The sequence below is a fragment of the Etheostoma spectabile genome, chromosome 5, assembly GCF_008692095.1.
Source record: "Etheostoma spectabile isolate EspeVRDwgs_2016 chromosome 5, UIUC_Espe_1.0, whole genome shotgun sequence".
NCBI classification, from domain to species: Eukaryota; Metazoa; Chordata; class Actinopteri; order Perciformes; family Percidae; genus Etheostoma; species Etheostoma spectabile.
In genome coordinates this window covers 34,356,436-34,376,090 of record NC_045737.1, presented here as the reverse complement: position 1 = coordinate 34,376,090, position 19,655 = coordinate 34,356,436, and the positions used below count along the sequence as shown (strand labels likewise).

Genomic DNA, 19,655 nt, shown 5'->3' with positions numbered 1-19,655 from the left:
TAAAAATAAGAAGACATATACAATGAGGAAAATAAAAGAAGCAAAATTTGAGTTAAAAATGTGCAATTATGCATACAGTAGACAGTCAATATTTTGACTAGAGCTGCACAGATATGCATCGATTGGCTGATATTATCAAGCAATATTGGACCACATCACAGACATATTGGTATCTATGTTTATGTTTTCTGATATGTAAACCTTTTTTAAACAACATATAATGCAGAAAACGATGCAACATGATTTTTTTTTTTCCAGCTATTTAGTTCATGCTTTATCTATTCTTTATTTTCTTAGTGTGCCTTTCTAGAATTGGATGACAATGTGATATATAATGTACAATATCATTATGTAGGCCTAGTCTTTTATCATAAAGTTATATGTTTAGGAAAGCAGCCTGCAGTAAAACCGGTGCAAAATCGATACACAATCGACATAGAAAAGCTTTATTTTCATTTCCTCTCAAAACATCTCCACAACAGGAGTTACGCCGTGATCGGTGAACCGTTCCCGTCTAAGTCCACTACGTGTCAGTCTCAAAAAGCCCATCGGTCGGGCCCGTGATGTTGAACATAAACAACCAGTCTTTAATGAAACTTGGCTTGGATATTCAAGGTTCCCAGAGCATTAACACTTTCATTTCGGACACTCCATGGCCTTTTCTCCCCCCCCCCTCCGTTTCATCCAAATGAGTATTTTTTTGTACAAATAGCTACCAACACTTCCCTGCATGCAAGTTATTTACAACAAAGACATTCAGCAAAACACGTATTTATAGTAACCTGTCAAATATAAGCCTTCCTCTGACTCTGCATTGACTGTGTGTGTATTTTAGTTTGTTGCCTGTACAGTACACACTGCAGAACTCTGTAGGCACTTGCCCTTCATGCCTCCAGGAGCTGGGGGGGGGGTTGGGGACAAGAGAGGTTTTGTGTTTGCTTAGACACTTTGTGTCCCACGGGACAGCGACTGCTGCGGCTGTAAATGTGTTTTTCATGCTCCGAGCCCAGCAGAACGGAGAATTAAGAGGGCTTTTTAGTCTGGCTGCTACTCAAGGTCCTCCTGACGGGGAGCCGTCCACTCAGAGGAATAAACTCATACCCAAGCATGTGGGTATTCAATGAATTCATTCACTTTTATTTATAGTATCAAATCGCCACAAGAGTTATCTCAAGACACTTCACAGATAGAGTAGGTCTAGACCACACTCTATAATTTACAAAGACCCAACAGTTGCGGGACAGTGGCGAGGAAACACTTCCATTTAGAAAAGAAAGCCTTTATTGTCATTATACACAAGTGCAGTACTTGTGCAATGAGATTGAAGCAACCCCTTAAAAGTGTTGACACGATATATAGAAATATATAAAATTAAAATATCTAAAGTATGGGTAGTGCAGAAAAAAAGAGAGTGGAGGAACCTGGTGCACAGTCCTGAGAGTATCACATGTATAAAATAGTTTTGTATGCACATTATACAAAATATAGTTTGGTGTATCAAACATCCTGAGTTTTAAATATTGCACAGTAATGAAATGAAATGGTTAAGTACTAAATAATGAATAAATAAATATTGCACATTTAATATAAATATGGCTTCTTTAGGGACCACCTTACATATAGGCCAGTAAGCAGCCAGGATTTTTATTTGCCAATACTATGTTGGATGATGTTAAGACTTTTTAATTTTGTAAAAAAATTTCAAAAATTAACAAAAATTTTGCATTGACTCTGAGGACCCCATGTTGAAGATCTCTAGTGTAGAATATTTAGATTATAAAATATTTTTAAGTGAATTCATGTAGCTTCAGACCACAGTATTGGACACTGCTGTCACTCTCAAGGGATTAAATATATGTTCACATGCAATTAAATTCATATTTAAACAGTATTTAATTGAAAACGCAGCCAACTCTTTCAACTCTGATTATATGCAAATACTGTACATTGGCCTAATTGATATGATGAAATAGTTACTAAATGACAATTTATTATTAAATATTTTCAACAAAGTCCGAATCTGTAGTGTCTGCACTCAAGCGGGGTATTAAGTTTTTGTACTAAAGATGAGGTAGGAACCAATGTGTTTTACACAGAACGGTCGGAGCGAAGCGCTGACGGAACCCCCCCCCCACCCGAAGTGTAGTCTTTATGGTCATTCGTGGCCGTATTGTTAGGCAAGCCGTACCCAGCTGTTAACAGCAGCCGTCAGAATGGCAAAATAATGGAAGTTAAAGTAAACACGACTCAGGGCGGCTGACGTCACACTGACTCAGAGCTAAGTTGCTTTTATAAGTGTTGCGTTTAGGTGGGAAAATGGTGGGAGCAACTATTAGGAGAACGTTTTCTTAAGGTTGAAACGTTAGGATAACGTTAGGGGAACGTTCGCTAAAGGTTGAAACGTTAGGCTAACATTAGGGGAACGTTAGAAACGTTAGGATAACGTTAGGGGAACGTTCTCTAAAGGTTGAAACGCTAGGCTAACGTTAGGAGAACGTTCTCTAAAAGGTTGAAACGCTAGGCTAACGTTAGGAGAACGTTCTCTAAAAGGTTGAAACGTTAGGCTAACATTAGGGGAAAGTTATCTAAAGGTGAACCGTTAGGCTAACGTTAGGAGAACGTTCTCTAAAGGTTAAAACGTTATGATAACGTTAGGGGAACGTTCTCTAAATGTTGAAACGTTAGGATAACGTTAGGATAACGTTAGGGGAACGTTATCTAAAGGTTGAAACGTTAGGGGAACGTTATCTAAATGTTGAAACGTTAGGATAACGTTAGGATAACGTTAGGGGAACGTTATCTAAAGGTTGAAACGTTAGGGGAACGTTATCTAAAGGTTGAAACGTTATCCTAACGTTATCCTAACGTTATCCTAACGTTAGGGGAACGTTATCTAAAGGTTGAAACGTTAGGATAACTTTAGGGGAACGTTCTGAGAACGTCAAGAATACGTTCCGATTAACCAACACAAAACCAAAACACAACCAAACCTAACCTTCAGGGAACATTGTTTGCTGGGTACTGTGCACATTTGCTAAACCACAACATTACACAATGTTCCGTTCCCCGCATAGTTCCACAGGAGATCATCTGAGCACGTACCTGTTGCCTTGGTGTGCTGTTCAGATGCTCAGCACGTCAGTACGACAAACTGAGATTTGGCCGATTTTAACGTTTAGTCGTGCTGCTTTTATATTTAGTTATCCTCTAAGAAAGACTTTTGAGATCCTGGATGCTTGTTGTTGACCAAGCGGCATCTCCCAACGGCATGAAAAGTAAAACCGGAAGTTCCTTAAACCTTAATTTATCTCATCTCCAGCAGGGGGCGACTCCACAGAGTGCTTAGGAGAAGTCCGTTTCTGTAAAAGTCTAAGGGGCAACACCCCACTTGTCACTTGTTTTATCATCTCAGTAAACATTTAGTTTATAAGTTTATGGCCTCATTCGCTAGTTTCAAGTCTTCTTAAATACAGCATGATGTTATTACATTTTTGTAACGCATGGTCCCATTTGATTTTAAATAGACAATATAGCAGCTGATGCTTTGGGGCGTGGCCACATGCCAACCTGTCAATCAAGACAGAGAGGCATAGCCATGGCAACCATAGACTGTACGGTCTATGAGGGCCCCCCATGGCACTGTGTACCTGAAAGTAGCCGTGACATTGTTGTTGGGTGAGGTCCATGTTTGTAGTCTTAACAGTTGACCCTCTCGCGTGACGTAAGCCAGTTGGAACAAAACCTACGGACGACGCTGAACAAGACATTTTTAGGTGATAAAATGTTCCAGTTAACTTTGCCGAGGTGGAAACATTTTGTCATTCCAGGATTGGAGGACAATTTAGGCATCCATAATTTAGAAAAACTGGCCCGTTGTATTACTATTTTTTCATTTTTTTTTTAATCGAAAATATCAAGCTGTTCCACAACGTCCAGAACAACGGGATCTGTTGGTCCATTTCTTTAACTGTCTATGTTTTTCTTCTTCTTCTGCCAGGCTAAATAATGGATGTTTCGGTAACAGGGTTGCACCATAGACCGTTAATATAATAAATTATTAATTATCAATAATATACGGTCTACGGGTTGCACGTATGTTGTAGGACATAACTTTATTGCAAAATTTGTGTGTACAATGAGCTCACACACCCTTCACCACACCTAGAGATTGACCTGGTGCTATATCGGTTAGCCTGATAGCTGGTTTGATTTAGATTAGATTAGACTTTATTTATCCCACGACGGGGAAATTCTGTCGTTACAAGTAGCAGCATAGCAGCAAAAAACAAAAAACAAAACAATAACACACAAACAAGTAAGCACGAAAGAATAACAGGCAAGAAACAGGCAAGAATAGACAATGAAAATATGGTAGACTGAGGAAGTAAAATGGCGTCAAACAAAAGGAATTTTAAAGTGCGGTTGCCATGATAAGAGAACAATATTGCGGTGTAAGTGACGTAAAAATTAAGTTGAATGTGTATTAGAGCAAAAGAGCAAGAGTCGGTAGCATAATTTAAATTATATTAACCGAGACCATAAATATGAAAAGTAAGTACTTGTAATAAAATAATATAAATACCAATATTAAAGTAAACAGAAAGTGTGTGATGTAGATGGGAGAAAAACGGAAGAGAAACTACAACACTATCAGGTGGTGCAGGCGTTGTAGAGTCTGACAGAGACCGGGATGAAGGACCTGCGGTACCTCTCCTTCTTCACACGTGGGGGGGTATCAGTCTGCTGCTGAAGGAGCTGCTCAGGGACCCCACAGTGTATGTAGGGGGTGAGAGGTGTTGTCCATGATGGATGTCAGCTTGGCTAACATCCTCCTCTCCCCTACTTTCCTCTAGGGGTCCAGAGGACAGTCCAGGACAGAGCTCGCTCTCTCTGATCAGTCTATTGAGTCTGCTCCTGTCCCGGTCCGAGCTGCCCCCCTCCAGCAGACCACAGCGTAGAGGATGGCAGAGGCCACCACAGAGTCATAGAAGGTCCTGAGGAGAGTCCTGCACACTCCAAAGGACCTGAGTCTCCTCAGCAGATGGAGGCGACTCTGGCCCTTCTTGTAGAGTGCTTGGGTGTTATCAGTCCAGAGAAGATATTATGGAAAAGTTCCGGTAACCGGTTACGGTTTGCCTGGAACCATAGACCGTTGATATTAAGATATATATATATATATATATATATATATACAGTATATATCTACAGTCTAAGCCTGGAACACAGCATCACCCCAGCTCTGCTGGCCACATACGACACATAATCCAGAATTAGATTATATTAATTAAGTTACTCAGTGCACTAAAACCTCGCGTTTTTTTTTTGCTAATTTATTAGCTCTTATTTCAAATAGCGTGGATATATAGTTGGTTCCACGTCATAATTGATTTTTATAAGAAATGAGCCCAACACAGTTTTACTTATTGTACACATTTATGAAAAAGCATTGAATAGACAAAGGCTGGTTATTTGTTTAACATATATTATGATATACATAACTGATTGACTAAATATACATGGATTACATGAAACTGAATAGTTGTGATTTTTTTCTTTTTTTTAACGAATAACAAAAATATTGCAAGGCACATGTTAGCATAAAAACATCAACATCGCTGTAAAGAAAACATTTGGCTCCAGGTTTTTTTTTTTTCATAGTGGCTACAGTCATGACATGTCTGTCAAAGTTCGATATCAAAGGCGGTTTCTAGGATGTCCTCATAGGCTCCGCAGTCTGCTTCACGCTGAGATCCTCTACAGCCAGAAGAGACTATGACAGCTTCTTTTTTTTTAACAAAATAAAGAACAATGAGCAAAAAAAAAAAGGACACAGGAAAGGAAGCCATAATAATCTGTGGCCTAACTTTAGGCACTGTACTAAAAAGCTATTTCCAAAAACATACACAATAGATTCATAAGGAGAGGTAGCCTGGAAATCCAGACCCAAATCCGAAAGATCAAAAGTCGGGCATCGAGCGATGAAAGGCGCCCATCTCGAGGGGCGGCACCGAGCGCGCATTTGGAAATCTCACTGCACGCAATTGGATAACACTACGACCAATCACAACAACACACGGGGTAGCGTATCCAGAGCCCCCTACGCTTAGCTACCAGCGGCGCTAACTGGACTGTTGTCATCCGTCATCGGACGCACCGATGTGATTGGTGCAGCTCGGCTACGAGGGCATAGTTAATGAGCAGCGTTACTCGATGCCAGAGTGGCTCGCTGAGCAAATCCAAATTGTGCTCTGGCGAGAACTCTGGATTTCCAGGGTACAGGAGAGGTAAAATACTGAGCGATGTCCCACAGTGCAGCAGGAATACGATAAAGCTGCCATGTAAAAGCTGTTTATGCTCAGGTTAATCCAAACCAATAATGGTGTTGTTGTTTTTTGTTGTAGTGCGGATATAACAAACCTTTAGTGAAAAGCAGATAAAAAGGAGCCAAAGTGAAGAGCACAAACCGGGCACAAGGCAAGGTAAATAGGATCTGAATGCATTGTTAGACCCGTTTAAATCTCCACGTTCTTGGCACTAAATACTCTGCTTGTCAATGAAAGACATCTTACCATCTCTATGGAGATAGGTCAAGTTAAGCATGTTCCCTTGTTTCTATTGTTAAGGACGTTTTTGTAATGGAAAACGGACTTTAAGAAAGTCCCCAGAGCCTTGAAATGCACTTAAGGATAAAACTTTCAATTAACAGCCAGGATGCTGTATTTCCTATGGACGTGGCTTCACTTAAATTAGTGCAGCGCTTAAGGATTGCCTTAAAAAAAAAAACAAGTGCTACAGTGTCAAATATAATTTTAAGATGCTTTATACAAGAAGGCACGGATATATTGATATGAAAATACTTTTAAGCTGCCGATTCAGCATGAAGGCACACAAAAATGTATATGATCATGCTGTATGCAATCATATAAATTAATGTTTTGGGTAAAGCGATACATATTTTACGGTGTTTCTATTTTGTATAACAAAATATAGGAGAATTGAACAGAAGTCTATATGGGTGCGGACAGAGTTGTATGTGGGGAGGATCGCCTGTGAGGACAAATTTAGGGACTGGATCCTCAAGTCTGCATTTTTAAAAACATTACAACATTGACAGGGCTGACTCTTTTTCCAAGGCTTGAAGAATCCCATCAACCATTTGTTTAAAAATGGATTCAGGCAATAACTTGCAGTCAATTGATTACATGTTGCATTTATCAAGCGCTTTCATTCTGCTGGTGGTAGAAGATTTAAAAAAAAAGACATTACATGAAGTGCACATCTCTGGAATAAATGTAAGAAGAATCCACAAGTTGTAGCAATATATCATCTTAAACTGATGCTGTACATTGCTTAATAGTTCATATTAAGTCCATCATATGTTGATTTAATTAACACTGGGTTTCATCATTTTGTCATCTGTCTTAGGGCAAGTTTGTGATTATAGATGTGAATGTTTTTTACTTAAAAGTTGGAAAAGCGCACCTAAATGCACCTCACCTAGAGGGGAGGCCCATGTTCAGTGTGGACCCCCTGCATCACCGAGGAGTCGGCCCCTTACACGGGACACGGCTTTTGTCAGTGTGGTTGAGCATTTTTGAGAAAGATTAGGGTTTCCCTAAAAGTACATCTGTTTTTGGTTTGACGTAGAATATTGGGAGATCATTTAGGCGTCTACCTTAACCTTTTATTCTTCTTTTTTTCACAGTCTTAGACGGTAACTGCCAGTTATTTGACTTTCTTTCTTGTAATCACGGAGTATTTTGTCTAGACGAGTGAGTGCATAATTACAGTTTGGGGGAATGTGGCTTAGAACGTTTGACAAGCTTGAAGTGATTTTTGATGGACTGATTTCTTAAAGCTCAGTGGCACACTTGCAGTTTGCTTTTAGTTCCATTGGTTTTTAAACATGAGTAAGATGCAGCTAAAACACACACACACACACACACAAGTACAGGTCTTAATTAGCAGCAGTGCATCCAAATTAACTCAACGGTGGCTTTTTTTTCTAGTTTTAAAAATCTCACTGAAATGGAAATAATGCAATAAACCAAAAAGGTTTGCATCCCTGACAGAAGTTGGAAAGAATTCTCCATAAAAATGCATTTGCATTGCACACGTGGATTACATGCTGAGGCATTGTGTACATATGAGATTTTTGTGAGCCAAAGCAAACCTTTTGGTGAAACCAATATGAGTACAATTACAGCATGTATGTATACACTTTACATCAACCACATTTAAGGGGTCCATTTAAAATATACAGATTCATTTATCTGTAATAATATTAAGTTCAAGGCACAACTGTGCGTTCAGGTAGCTATTACTATCACAGTGAGTGTTCACACTGATTTTTTTTTAAAGATGATGACAACTTCTCTTAGAAGTCTCCACTTTGTAAGCGTCAAAGTTTACAAAAAAAAACCCTGCATGTTTGTTTTTTTCATTTTCAGGTATTTATACTTGGGAGATAAACACATTTATGTCCTTGGCTGAAAACAAGGACGTGACTAAAACTTGCTTTCCCTTATAAAGACCTATTTCTTTGGCTATTTGGATTTACGTAATCAATCCTCCTAGCTGGCTTAAGCTCCATCCTGGTAAATGCACTTGTGGCGTCATACTTCATTATTACTATAGTGTATCTTCACTAAAAAAAAACTGACAAGCAACAGCTTCTAAAACATTACAGACTGGACAAAGTATAAATGATACAGAGTGATATAAAATATATAACAAGGAGGGTAAGCATGAGCGTCTGTGGGTAAGCACTGATACAGGCAAACTATGCTTAATCTTGTCCTCCTGGATGTGTCGCGACAGAAATAACAACGTGGCTTGGCTCTACTTTGTCAGGTACACAGCGGCAACATCAAGAGCAGGAGCATCGAAAATCCCGTTGCTTTCAGCGGAGACTCTTCCCCCCTGCTGGATAGAGCAGAGAGGACACGTGGTTGAAGGAAAATGTGGTTAAGAGTCTAACAGTCGCACAGCAAAAAACATCATGTTCATCAAAAACCGCTAATAAATAAAACAACTAATAACAATTTTGCTAATTGATATTCAAATGAGTTATCAGCGCTTTATGCAGCACACCCTAAACGTTAGTGATTTGGGTAAATAAAGGCCTTTAAGCTTTTAGCTTCAAAATTTTGATTTTTCTTCTGGATAAAAAAAAGTAAAGATTCATGCTTTTGTTTTGAAATTAGTTTTCCTTTACTTATAATTAGTGCTGAAAAACATTAAGTCACAATTCAAAAATATATATTATACTTTACAGTGTATTAGTGCAGCTTATTTCTCAAATTAGGAGAATGTGCAGCTTTCTTTTTGTTTTATATCATGATAAATTCAATTTCCTTGGGGTTTACCTAAAAATAAGCACCTTAAAATTGGGTTCTTAATTGGCAAACTTTAAATGACATTTGTTACTATATTCTGACATTATATAGACTAAACAATGAGTTAATTAATTTAAAAAAATCTCAGAATTGACAATAAAAAGAAGCATCAGTTGAGGCTCTTTATTTTAATATAGTCTGAAAATGATTATTTATAATGAAAGATCTTGTTGGGTGAAATGATTAGTTTACCTGTGTGTGTCTTTGGTATTCCAGGTAGTGCTGAATGTTGAGTGGGTGCTCTGTAGCCGGCATGTTGGGCGGAGCGGTCAGAGGGCCGATGTTGACGTTCTCCTGGTTTATGGCTCCTGAGGTGCCCACCACGGACTCACTGTGGCTCCACTGGAAGTAGCAGGAATCTTGAGGAGGACTCTCATCCAGAGACACTTCAGCCCCCCTCAGGGGGCCTGGAGGCCCGAGCTGAGCCAGGACATCGCCGCCTGCTGGCCCGGATGAAAAGTGCTGGTTGAACATGCAGCTGCTGTGAGTGGCTGCCTGGCCACACGTCAGCCCTCCGTGCTGCTGAGTGGGGTTCAGTCCCGTGACATCCCTCGGCCAAAGGCCGGCAGCATGCGGGAAGGTTTGACTTTCTGGCGTTAGGCTGTGGCACGCTGGCATCAACTTCTGTCCATTCTGCATGATGCCAGTGTGGGGCAGCTTCTGCCCGTGGCTCGGCGGCCACTGCTGGAACTGGTGGAACTGGTGGTTGTGCGTTTCAAAAGAGGCGCTTCCTTGCTGACATGGTGTGGCAAAGGGAATGGGAACATTAGGTGCGCTAGTGGAATTGAAGTCACTGCACGGAATCAGGGCTGGCAAAATGTCTATTATGCCGGGCGCAACGTTGTTTGGTTGTTGAACGGAGCTCTGTAGCAACTGTCCATTTGCTGCTATTGCAGGAGCTTGCACGTTGTTTTGAAGACTCTGCAGAAGTCGGTTGGACCGTATCTGTGCTGAAGTCCCCTGGGGGCAGCCCATTTGGCTGATAGATGTCTGCCCACAGGATTGAAAAGGGGCCAAGGTGTCAGGGACAGTGAGCTCTGGAAGCTCTATAGATGGGCTGAAAATGTCCTGGAGCTGCAGTTGTTGAAGAGGGGGCAGGTTGGTATCAACCGGAGGAATCAGGGGACCGTGGGAGAGTTTCTGGGTGCTGTTGAATATCTGAGTGGACTCTACTAAGCTACGCCCTGCAATCGCTGGGCCAGTCATTGCGTCCTGCTGGTGAGCATAGAGACCATTCATTGGAGAGTAAGTACGTTTGGGGCTCGGTGTTTGAAACAGCTGTTGATCACCGAGACCAGTGGCCGAGAGCCGAGCAGCCTGAGTGATGGGGTCCTGCTGATTGTTGTTGACAGCTGGGAGGCAGCTGGGAGGGCTGCCATTTAGACAGTCTTCTCCCTTGTCCTTGAACAAAACCGAATCGATGTAATCAAATATGTCATTAGTGAGGATGCTGTCCAGCTCAGACCTGACATTGCTCTGCTGATCCTGGTCCTGACTTAATCTCTTGAGGGCATTATTCCATTCCATCAGCTCTGCGTCACCGACGTCCAGGTTCTGCAACGCTGTGCAAAAGTCACCGTTTTGAGCCATTTGTTCCAGGTTGTCGATCACAGCCATCACCGACTGCTTGGCTTCCTCCTTCACTACAACAGGGTCACTGGTTGTAGCTGTAGTGCCGTCATCCTGCCATGAGTCACTGGCGATGCTAACCAGCGCCTGGCTGTCCATGAACACCTGGTCCACAGGTAGAGGGGTGTCCACTGTCCGCGGCATGTAAGCGGTCTCATCCTGACTCAGGAAGCAGTCCAGCAAAGAGCCGGGGGTCACATCCTCCTTCATTTTGTTAACGTTGCTGAACATTTTGTTGAACTGAAACTGTTGAAGGTCCACCGTGGCGTCGTTGTTGTAGAGGATGCCCTCTCCTGTGGTCAGGTTGAAGGGAAGCTGCAGCCTCCTCTGACGCAGATATTCCTCACCCTCAGCGTTGCTGAAACAGACACGTTTAGAACACGTTACGTTACTGACACTAGGGCTGCACGAGGAATCAAAAGGTGCAATAAACACATTGCGAAAGGGCTGTGAAATATTGCGAAAGCCACTCCGATTTTTTGTGTTAGTTGAAAGAAAATATCAGTAGAAACTTTAAAATGTAACTGCCATTCTGTTTTCAATGGTGCCTTTTATATTTAATTCAAAGTTCAATTTGTTTGATAAAAGAATGTTGGAAATGACTGCCTTTCATTTTTTATTAAATTCAACAAGTGGTTTGTTGTATTTTAGCGGCCTACTGAAAGCAGTCGATCTGAGTACAAGAGGTTTGCCCCATTGAACCACATTTGGCTGCAGTTCCACAAGAGTTCCACTGGAGGTGAAAGCGGATGAGGGCAAAATGAATGCGAGTCTACGGAGCTAGACGGCTAAATTTGTCTCTTTCGCCTGATTGTTGTTGAGAAATTTCAGATTTGATTGTGGATTTTGCAAGTTCAACATGGATTATGGGTCGAAAGTTGAACGAACGAGTACTTATGTCCTTTCAATTTCTTACAGGTTAAGTTGTTGTTGCCCATAACACTCTAGCATTCTGCTAATGAATGCTGAGTGGTCAGTGAAGGACGGATTACAACCAGAGATCCTGCTTGATGGCATCCGAAGCATGTGTGTGTGTGGTGCGTGTGCGTGTGTATGAGTGTGTGTGTGGAAGTGACTCAGAGCTTGCAGTAAAGCAGGATCTCTGGCCGTCCGATGTGTAGGATGTCATTGACATTTTAAAAGGCTTTTTAGAACAAAAAAGCGACTTTAAAAAACTATAACACCCAGCAGTGTGGATGTTCTTAGCCTCCCCTTTTGAATGCAACATTCAAATTACCAGGCAAAAGATTATATCCTGAGAAAAGTAGATAGCTTCATAGACCACCACTGACTCTGTACTGCAGTCTCTCTCTGTTACCCTGGTGATTGACTGGCAGGCAGAAGACAAAAGCATCTGGTGACGGTGTGAGGCTGCAGGGCGAGACAACTGTATTTCTATAGCACCTTTCAGGAACAAGTAAATTTAAAGTGCTTTACATTAAACATTGAAGAGCAATTAAAAAAAGTCATGGAAATAAAACAAAATAAAAAAGAATAAGACACAAATAATAATAATATACAAATATAATAAAGGATAATAGTTACAGTGTGGTGTAAGAAATTCACTTTTTTTATTAATAGGTTGTAGGGATGGGTTTTGGGAGAAGAGAGGGAGGCGGACAGAAGCCTTTTGTGGCAAAACCTTCCTCAGTGTTCATTTTTTTTATTTTGTGACTTTTTGATTGAATAAAAGATTTTTCCTGTCATGTTTCCTCATCTAATTTTTCTTCAAAATAATGGTAAACGTTTGTCTCGTTCTCGTGAACCCACTCTCGTCTCTTCACACCCCTACTGAGTACACTTTAATATCTATTTAATTATCACAAGTAATATCCTTATCACAATATTCAAAGTTATTGCAAATTGTGCCAGGCACCTATTTTTGACCAGGGGTGCTGAATAACAAAATAATGGATGTCGGACGATTTCTCCCCCCCAGGAAATGTTTCGGATTTTGACAGCTAAATATGTAATTTTAGCGTAGCGTATTGGTGAGAGTGATGCAAAGTTTAGAAAAGTCTTGGGCAACCCCACAGAAGCCCACTGGATATCATTAGCCTATTTCAGTAGCCTATAAAGCTAAGTTAAATTACTTTTTTGGTCATCAAAACCACACCAGAGATGTTTGGCTTGAAAATACATGTTAATAATCAGGCTGCAATGACCTCGCCAACAAATAGCCCAACTTGTGTATTCTCCAAAGCAAACATTTGCAATGAAAACAATTTACTTACAGGCATTGCCCTCACAGGGAACTGAATTATTTAAAGCAACTTATTCTTTTTGCAGAATAACCAAAGTTTTAGGAGATACCGACCCAGCATGTAAACTGTGGTTCTTTTCCACACGTGTTGAGGAAGTAAGCTGAACATATTTCCGTATTTCAGGATAATTAATTAATATAATTGTGCCCAGTAGACTGCTCTCTAACACAACAAATTACACAAGAAACGGCTTATCATTCATGCTAATCGCAGCGTTGAAAGGTTTTCTTTTCCCAAACCTCCTTCCAGGATGACCAAAGTTGCTTGGCTTTTTGAATCCTTCTGTACAGTTGAAGTTAGAAACTAGGGTGCTACTGCTGAAGTTGTTTGCCTCAACGGTGGACGAGGAAACATCAACTGTAACATCTACAGATGAAATCTTGCTAATTTTAGCCACATTACTATGCCGGAAGAAAAAATCTTGTATCCTCTTCTGCAACAAATTGTTATCTACGACTAAAGTTCCAGTCAACTAACCACTGCTCGTTTTCTCAGCCAGTCACTCACTTTCACTTTGACCTATATTTGACCTTTCCTATATAGCAGCTATAACAGTTAATTAACAGTTAGTTAAACATATCTATAACCTTTATTTTGCTATTTGTCTCATTATTTGGTATTCAAATACATATATATATATATATATAAAATTTGAGACAACAAATTAGTAATTCTTAAAAAAATATTAAAATGAATTTAAAAAACAATCCAGCTCCTGCCAGCAGGGGGTGCAGCAGCACCCTCAGCACCCCACTTCCGGAAGTGGGGTGCTGACACCATGATCAGTCTTGTAAAGCTCAGTCAGAAACCCCGTTGAGGACGCGTTTTTTTTTGCCCGTGCCATCCAATTTTTATAAATTCAGCAACCAACAGAGCCAGTGCCAGTGAAGTACTTAAATGATCACACACTCACGATAAAGCTCTCTGATATGCAATGATGAATTCAGGTCTTCCTCCTTTGTAGATCAGCTTGGCGTTGGACTTCACCCACACCCAGCCACGCGACTTACTCAGGAGCCTGAAAACAGTGAGACCGCTCTCTCCTGTTTTAATCACTGTGATATAAAGACAAAAACACACAACGAGATGGTTGTCAGTAAAGTGGCAGAACATGGCTGTTGTTGCTATTCTTAAAGGTCAGCTAGGCATGTTTAGTTTATTTATCATATACTGTGATGTGCTCTTCTTAAAGCTTTACCATAAGTGGAACTAACTTGTGTTTTCTGAAAGGAATAACAACAGCAATGTCAATTTTGTGGTAAGTAGCTGATGAAGCACGCAGAGTTACACATGCAGACTTAAAAAAAATAAAATTGAACTCAGAACATTGTCCCAACAAGCAAGAAAAACTTTGCTATATTCCGCAGATTATCATTCTGGATAACCACTGAAAACTGTAAAAACAAACAATGCGAATGTGTTGTTGCATCACCATCAAATACCAAATAGTACTCATATTTAATGTAAAACGTACTGCGGATGTGGTTGTCGGCACAGTACATCATGTCAGCTGCGTGGATGAATTGGTAGCCGGAGCCTTTCATACAGAGTTCAGTCTCTGAATAGCCCAGGATAATCTTTCCCCTGGAGGGAGACAAAAGGAAAAAACAACACGTTCGTTAAGCTGGAACGAACGGCAGTTAACGAGCAACCGGTGAAAACATTGGAAGGTGTCGTTTTAAGATAGCACCTGCTATCAACGGCCATGGGTGTGAAGTCCAGCTGATGCTTGGTTTGATAGAGGAGCATTTTAGCTCTGATCTCCACTATGGTTGGAGGCTGGACGGGCATAGCAATGGCAAAGAGAGCCAGCTGAGATTTGTTACAGTCCCTGTTCAAAACCCTCTGGCCATGGAGGTACTTTAGTCGCCCTTGGAACTTCAGAGCCTGGTTTGGGTAAAAAACAAATAACATGATTAACTCAGGGGGCTTAGCGTTGAAAGAGGTTAACAAAACAAAAAGGGTTAGTGTGTTTGTTTCCTGAATATTTCAAAAGAACTGCATTGTAACACCTATTTTCCACCGGGCGTTCAGACAGCGGAAGTTAAACAGCTTGAGCATCCAGTCAATTTACCAAAATACCCCCCCTCCCATATTGTTTATGTCTTCTTTAACACCACGGAGGACGCGACATTCACCTCGGAAAAACATAACACAACGTCACAGATCCTTTTTATAAGGACAACACCAGTGAAGAGAAGGTGTGGAGTTCAATAAGAGGAGTGCTTGGAGTGAAAGGCAGATACTAGCTTAATAAACACGCGATTGTTCTTTCAAGTACTTGTAGAGACGATAAAATCTGCGAGCTGGGCAGGCAAGGTGCTCGAGAGACACTATTGGCGGGGTGTGGAGCGCGGCGGAGGACGGAAAACAAAAAACGCAGCGCAGCACGGACACGCTCGGTGGAAAATCCAGGTAAAATGAGTTTTTTTTTTCAATTCAAGCAAAGGTAATTAAATCACACTACACCTAATTTTGCCAAAAGTGTGACTATAACTTAAAATATTGTACGAACCAGAAAGCCAGAGGAGTTGTCCAGGAGGCAGCGGAAGCGACACACGAAGCTCCTCTCCAGGAAGGACGAGTTCTCTGGGGGAAGCTGCTCAGGACTGTACATCACCGTACTACAACTCGTCAACGCTGAAAACACAGGTAGAAAATAAAGCATTACATGTCAAATTCAATACGTTTTAGGCACCGACCAAACTGCCTCTATAGTATAGAAAAATATATATATATATATATAAAATATATATAAATATTTCGGAAAATGCCTCGTCATTCAATACCAAATTTCTATACCTAAGGAGTAAACATCATGAGTGCGCAAACAAAGGTTATCATAGTTTTTCATTTTTCATTAGTTTTTATTTTTATTTCGTTTTGACTTTCTATTTTCAAATTCAGTTTTACGGGTTTTCTAGTTTAGTTTATTTTTTTAAATTTTTTTCAAATGCTTAGTTTTAGTTTAGTTTTTATCAGTTTAGTCTTTTTTTTGTAATATGGGTTATTGGTCGGGGGATTTGAAAAGGTCAGTAAAAGTATTGTGTAATAATAACAACTGTAACATCACACACTTTTAGAAATATGTATTCACAGTGTATTCAACAATAACACTAGTGCATACAACGTACATATGATGATGATGAGGACAGATATGTAAACAGTCAACACGAGACGCCGCAGTAAGTGCCGAACGTGTTGGACGTGTTCCAGGAGAGAAACTAAACAGCCGACAGACTAAAGGAGACAGACATCAACAGGTGTTTTCAACTCTGGTTCCAGTAAAGTGGTGAACTTTTGGTGAAGTCAATCGACTCACACAGTTGTGTAGACATCCCGGTATTAATCCACATATTAACCCACGTTCCCTCCCGCTGTTGGAGTTCCTGCGTATTTACTAACCCTTTAAATATGCCTGTATTGTTCTCTGTCCTGTGGTTGTCTCTGTCCTGCTGCGTGGCCTCGTACCCCTACATCCATGCCCTGTACCGGGGTTAGTTTTTGTTTCGAGGTAAGGCGGCTTGGCGTTCTCCTGTACCTTGTTAAGGTATGCTAGGTTAGGCTCTTTGTGTTCGTTTCTCAAATGTAGGCTACTTTCAAATTCTTTTGACAGATTTTTGTTCACATTGACAAAGACAAAAACTAAGGACATTTACTCAATAATTTTATTTTATTTTAGTTAGTTTTGCAAAACAGACATTACAGTTATAATTTTTTTCTAATGCCTTGTTTTTATTTTTACTTCAGTTAACAACAATGGTTTTTTTTTGATTAGGACATTGCACATTTCTGTAAATGCACCAGTGTTAGTCAATTGGCTAGTTTTCAACTGTAGTCCTACCTAGGATGCATGTCTTTTATGGTGGGAAGAAACCGGAGCACCCGGAGGAAACCCACGCAGACACAGGGAGAACAACTCCACACAGAAAGGCCTGGATTCGAACCAAGAACCTTCTTGCTGTGAGGCAGAAGTGCTAACCACTCAGCCACCATGCTTTTTATGTTTTTAACGATCATAACCTTAGCGCCAACAAGCGTGCAGCATGCTTCTAACAAGATCTAATAATGTCTGTGATTGGCTGTCGCACTGAGACAGGGCTCTCATAGAAGGAGCTGTAAAATAAATAAGTGCCGTAATGTGTAATGTTATTTCTTATTGTTTTATAAAATTGGAATCGGAAAAAAGTATTGTTTAGGAACTGGTATCAAAGTCACGATATTGGTATCTGTATTGAATATATTTTGGAACGATACCCAGCCCTACTGCACATGTCATAAGCATTTACCTGGTCCATTGGTTTAGGTTAATATTGTGTCTTGTTCACACATAGGAGTGACTGAGCTTATGTGAGAACCTGAATAAAAAGAAAAAGGCATCACTTTTTCATTCACAGTTCTTACCATCCACATCCGTACCATCAGATGTGGGGTTTAGAGCAAAGTGAAGCTGCTGTCTGAACAAGGCTCGGTCATTAGTGTGGATGAGCTCAAACACACTCTGATGAACCACATCTGACTGTCGGCAGAGGAGAGAACACAACATCTCGTCAGCAATGCATGTCATTAAGACACAAGGTCAAAATCCACCTCCTATCAAAGTGTTCATGGTGAAGCAAGAGTAGGTTTGCAAAAGTCTGGGAATATTATAAGGTTGAAACCTTCCATGGGTATTTCCTCATTTAACACTATATTGAACAACAACAAAAATTTGCTATTTAATATCCCCCTGCAAAAAGAATACTTCACATCCAAGCTGAATTGTAATTTAATTTCATGTATGTGATAGCAGAGTGTGCTTCCAGGTGCAGTACATGATCACAATTAGGTTAAATGGGCGTACTTTTACCCAAAACATGCCACAATAAGACTTTGTATTGCTTTTTACCCATCCAAATAATTTCACTATTAAAAGGTATGTTTTTTTATATTAAGAATTTTGATAAATTTCCAAACTTCCTGAGTTTAACTTACATAGGATTTTACAACAGGATCAATGTATTTAGCCATTTTTGCTAGTGTTTAGAGAGCATATTGACCATATGAAATGACAGCTCAAGAGTGGTTGAGTATAATAAGTTTCTATTGATGTTTACAAAATTTGTGACTGATGGGATGACAAAATCAATCAAGTAGAAAAATATGTCAAATACATACTCCTCCATATAGGCCACAAGGGGTCACTGAGTGGTTTGATGAATAAATAAACCGACCTAACATTGATGGGAGATTTTTAGACCCAAGTGTTAGACAGCACTCACCACCACTTCCGTTTGTCTCCCCTCTCTTGGCTGCTCCATGAATTCAAATAAGGAAAAATAACTTTCAACCGCAATCTTTCAAGTCTAAAGGATGACTAAAAGACCCTAAACAAATACTGTATATAATACTAGTTAGCCAGCATCTCACCTGATGAAAGCCCAGGTAGTCCTTGATTGTGGAAGAGACATAAAACACAGATCCTTCTGACGTGACCACCATCACAAACCCGTTCAACGCCTGCATGGAGAACAGACAGTCAGGGATCAGTCAGAGGTTTCACAAAGTAGCTTTAAAGAGCATATACAGTACATGTCAGATATGTAAGTGTCTCTCACACACACACACACACACACACACACACACACACACACAGACCAAGGCGGCATGCACACAGGCATACCTGATATACATAGCAACTGTAACTGTCAGGGCACAAAATCATTCATAGGACAAGAAAATGCCACACACACGCCAAAGGGCGCAAACACATTGTAAAATAACCTCATCATGTAACAAGAACTGTGTTCATTTTTGATTGCACCTCATTTTTCAGTTTTACTTTTGTTTCATTGTAATTCAAATTAAGGGTGCACCGATCAGATATCTGCCCCAATGTTAAAATAATAGGCTGGTTGGAGATGAACTGCGCCTCGCCTGTAAAGTGGACGAGAGCAGGCGGCAGCAGCGGGGGCGGGGACAACAAGCTGCGGTAAAGCTGGACAGTTTCCAGCCGATTCCAGCCGCCTTCAGGCTGGACAGGAAGTGACAAAAACACTGTGGTGCGATTTCGATTTAATAAAATATAATCAGACCCACATATCAGCTTGTACACAGTCTCCAGTTGTTTTAATTATGACAGAGTAGCTGTCAAAGTGCTCTACATGAGATCTGTTGCAGATTTTAATTAACAACAGACTGGAGACGATCAGTGATCTGAACAGATTTAGTCTCTCTGACTTCTAAACGTCTCTATCAGTCACACAACGTGTGTTCTGTACAGAATAAGTCTTTAAATCAGACAAATAGCAAGTAAAATCCCTCCGATTCAAAAACAATAAAAAGTTTATACAAAACGTCATCATGTTGTAAACCAATCAGGTGT

General features: G+C 40.4%; 2 protein-coding genes and 1 long non-coding RNA gene across 6 annotated transcripts in view; 1 reads left to right on the top strand and 2 right to left on the bottom strand.

Moving 5' to 3' along the window:
- Positions 1-3,454, bottom strand: part of LOC116688970 (aryl hydrocarbon receptor) — a 53,316-nt gene extending 49,862 nt beyond the window's left edge. Inside the window, exon 1 of one of the 2 annotated variants that reach the window (XM_032515207.1) lies at positions 3,103-3,454. The gene's annotated coding sequence lies outside the window, so the exon portion shown is untranslated. The remainder of the gene's footprint in view (positions 1-3,102) is intronic. The other variant, XM_032515206.1, reaches the window with a different exon arrangement.
- Positions 3,455-5,768: 2,314 nt separating this feature from the next.
- Positions 5,769-6,365, top strand: LOC116688971 (uncharacterized). Its single transcript, XR_004331898.1, has 2 exons — positions 5,769-5,924; positions 6,285-6,365. It is a non-coding gene; the product is annotated as an uncharacterized LOC116688971 (long non-coding RNA).
- A 721-nt stretch (positions 6,366-7,086) lies between these two features.
- Positions 7,087-19,655, bottom strand: part of LOC116688969 (aryl hydrocarbon receptor) — a 47,528-nt gene continuing 34,959 nt past the window's right edge. Inside the window, exons 4-12 of one of the 3 annotated variants that reach the window (XR_004331897.1) lie at positions 18,701-18,790; positions 17,696-17,810; positions 15,807-15,931; positions 14,982-15,178; positions 14,766-14,875; positions 14,205-14,346; positions 9,591-11,385; positions 8,370-8,925; positions 7,087-8,323 (exon numbers count right to left, since the gene is read on the bottom strand). Coding sequence is in view for 2 of the 3 variants with exons in the window: in XM_032515204.1 (XP_032371095.1) it covers positions 8,842-8,925; positions 9,591-11,385; positions 14,205-14,346; positions 14,766-14,875; positions 14,982-15,178; positions 15,807-15,931; positions 17,696-17,810; positions 18,701-18,790 (2,658 nt within the window). In the remaining variant the exon portion in view is untranslated. Of the gene's footprint in view, positions 8,926-9,590; positions 11,386-14,204; positions 14,347-14,765; positions 14,876-14,981; positions 15,179-15,806; positions 15,932-17,695; positions 17,811-18,700; positions 18,791-19,655 lie in introns of all 3 variants that reach the window. The other 2 variants (XM_032515204.1, XM_032515205.1) reach the window with 2 other exon arrangements.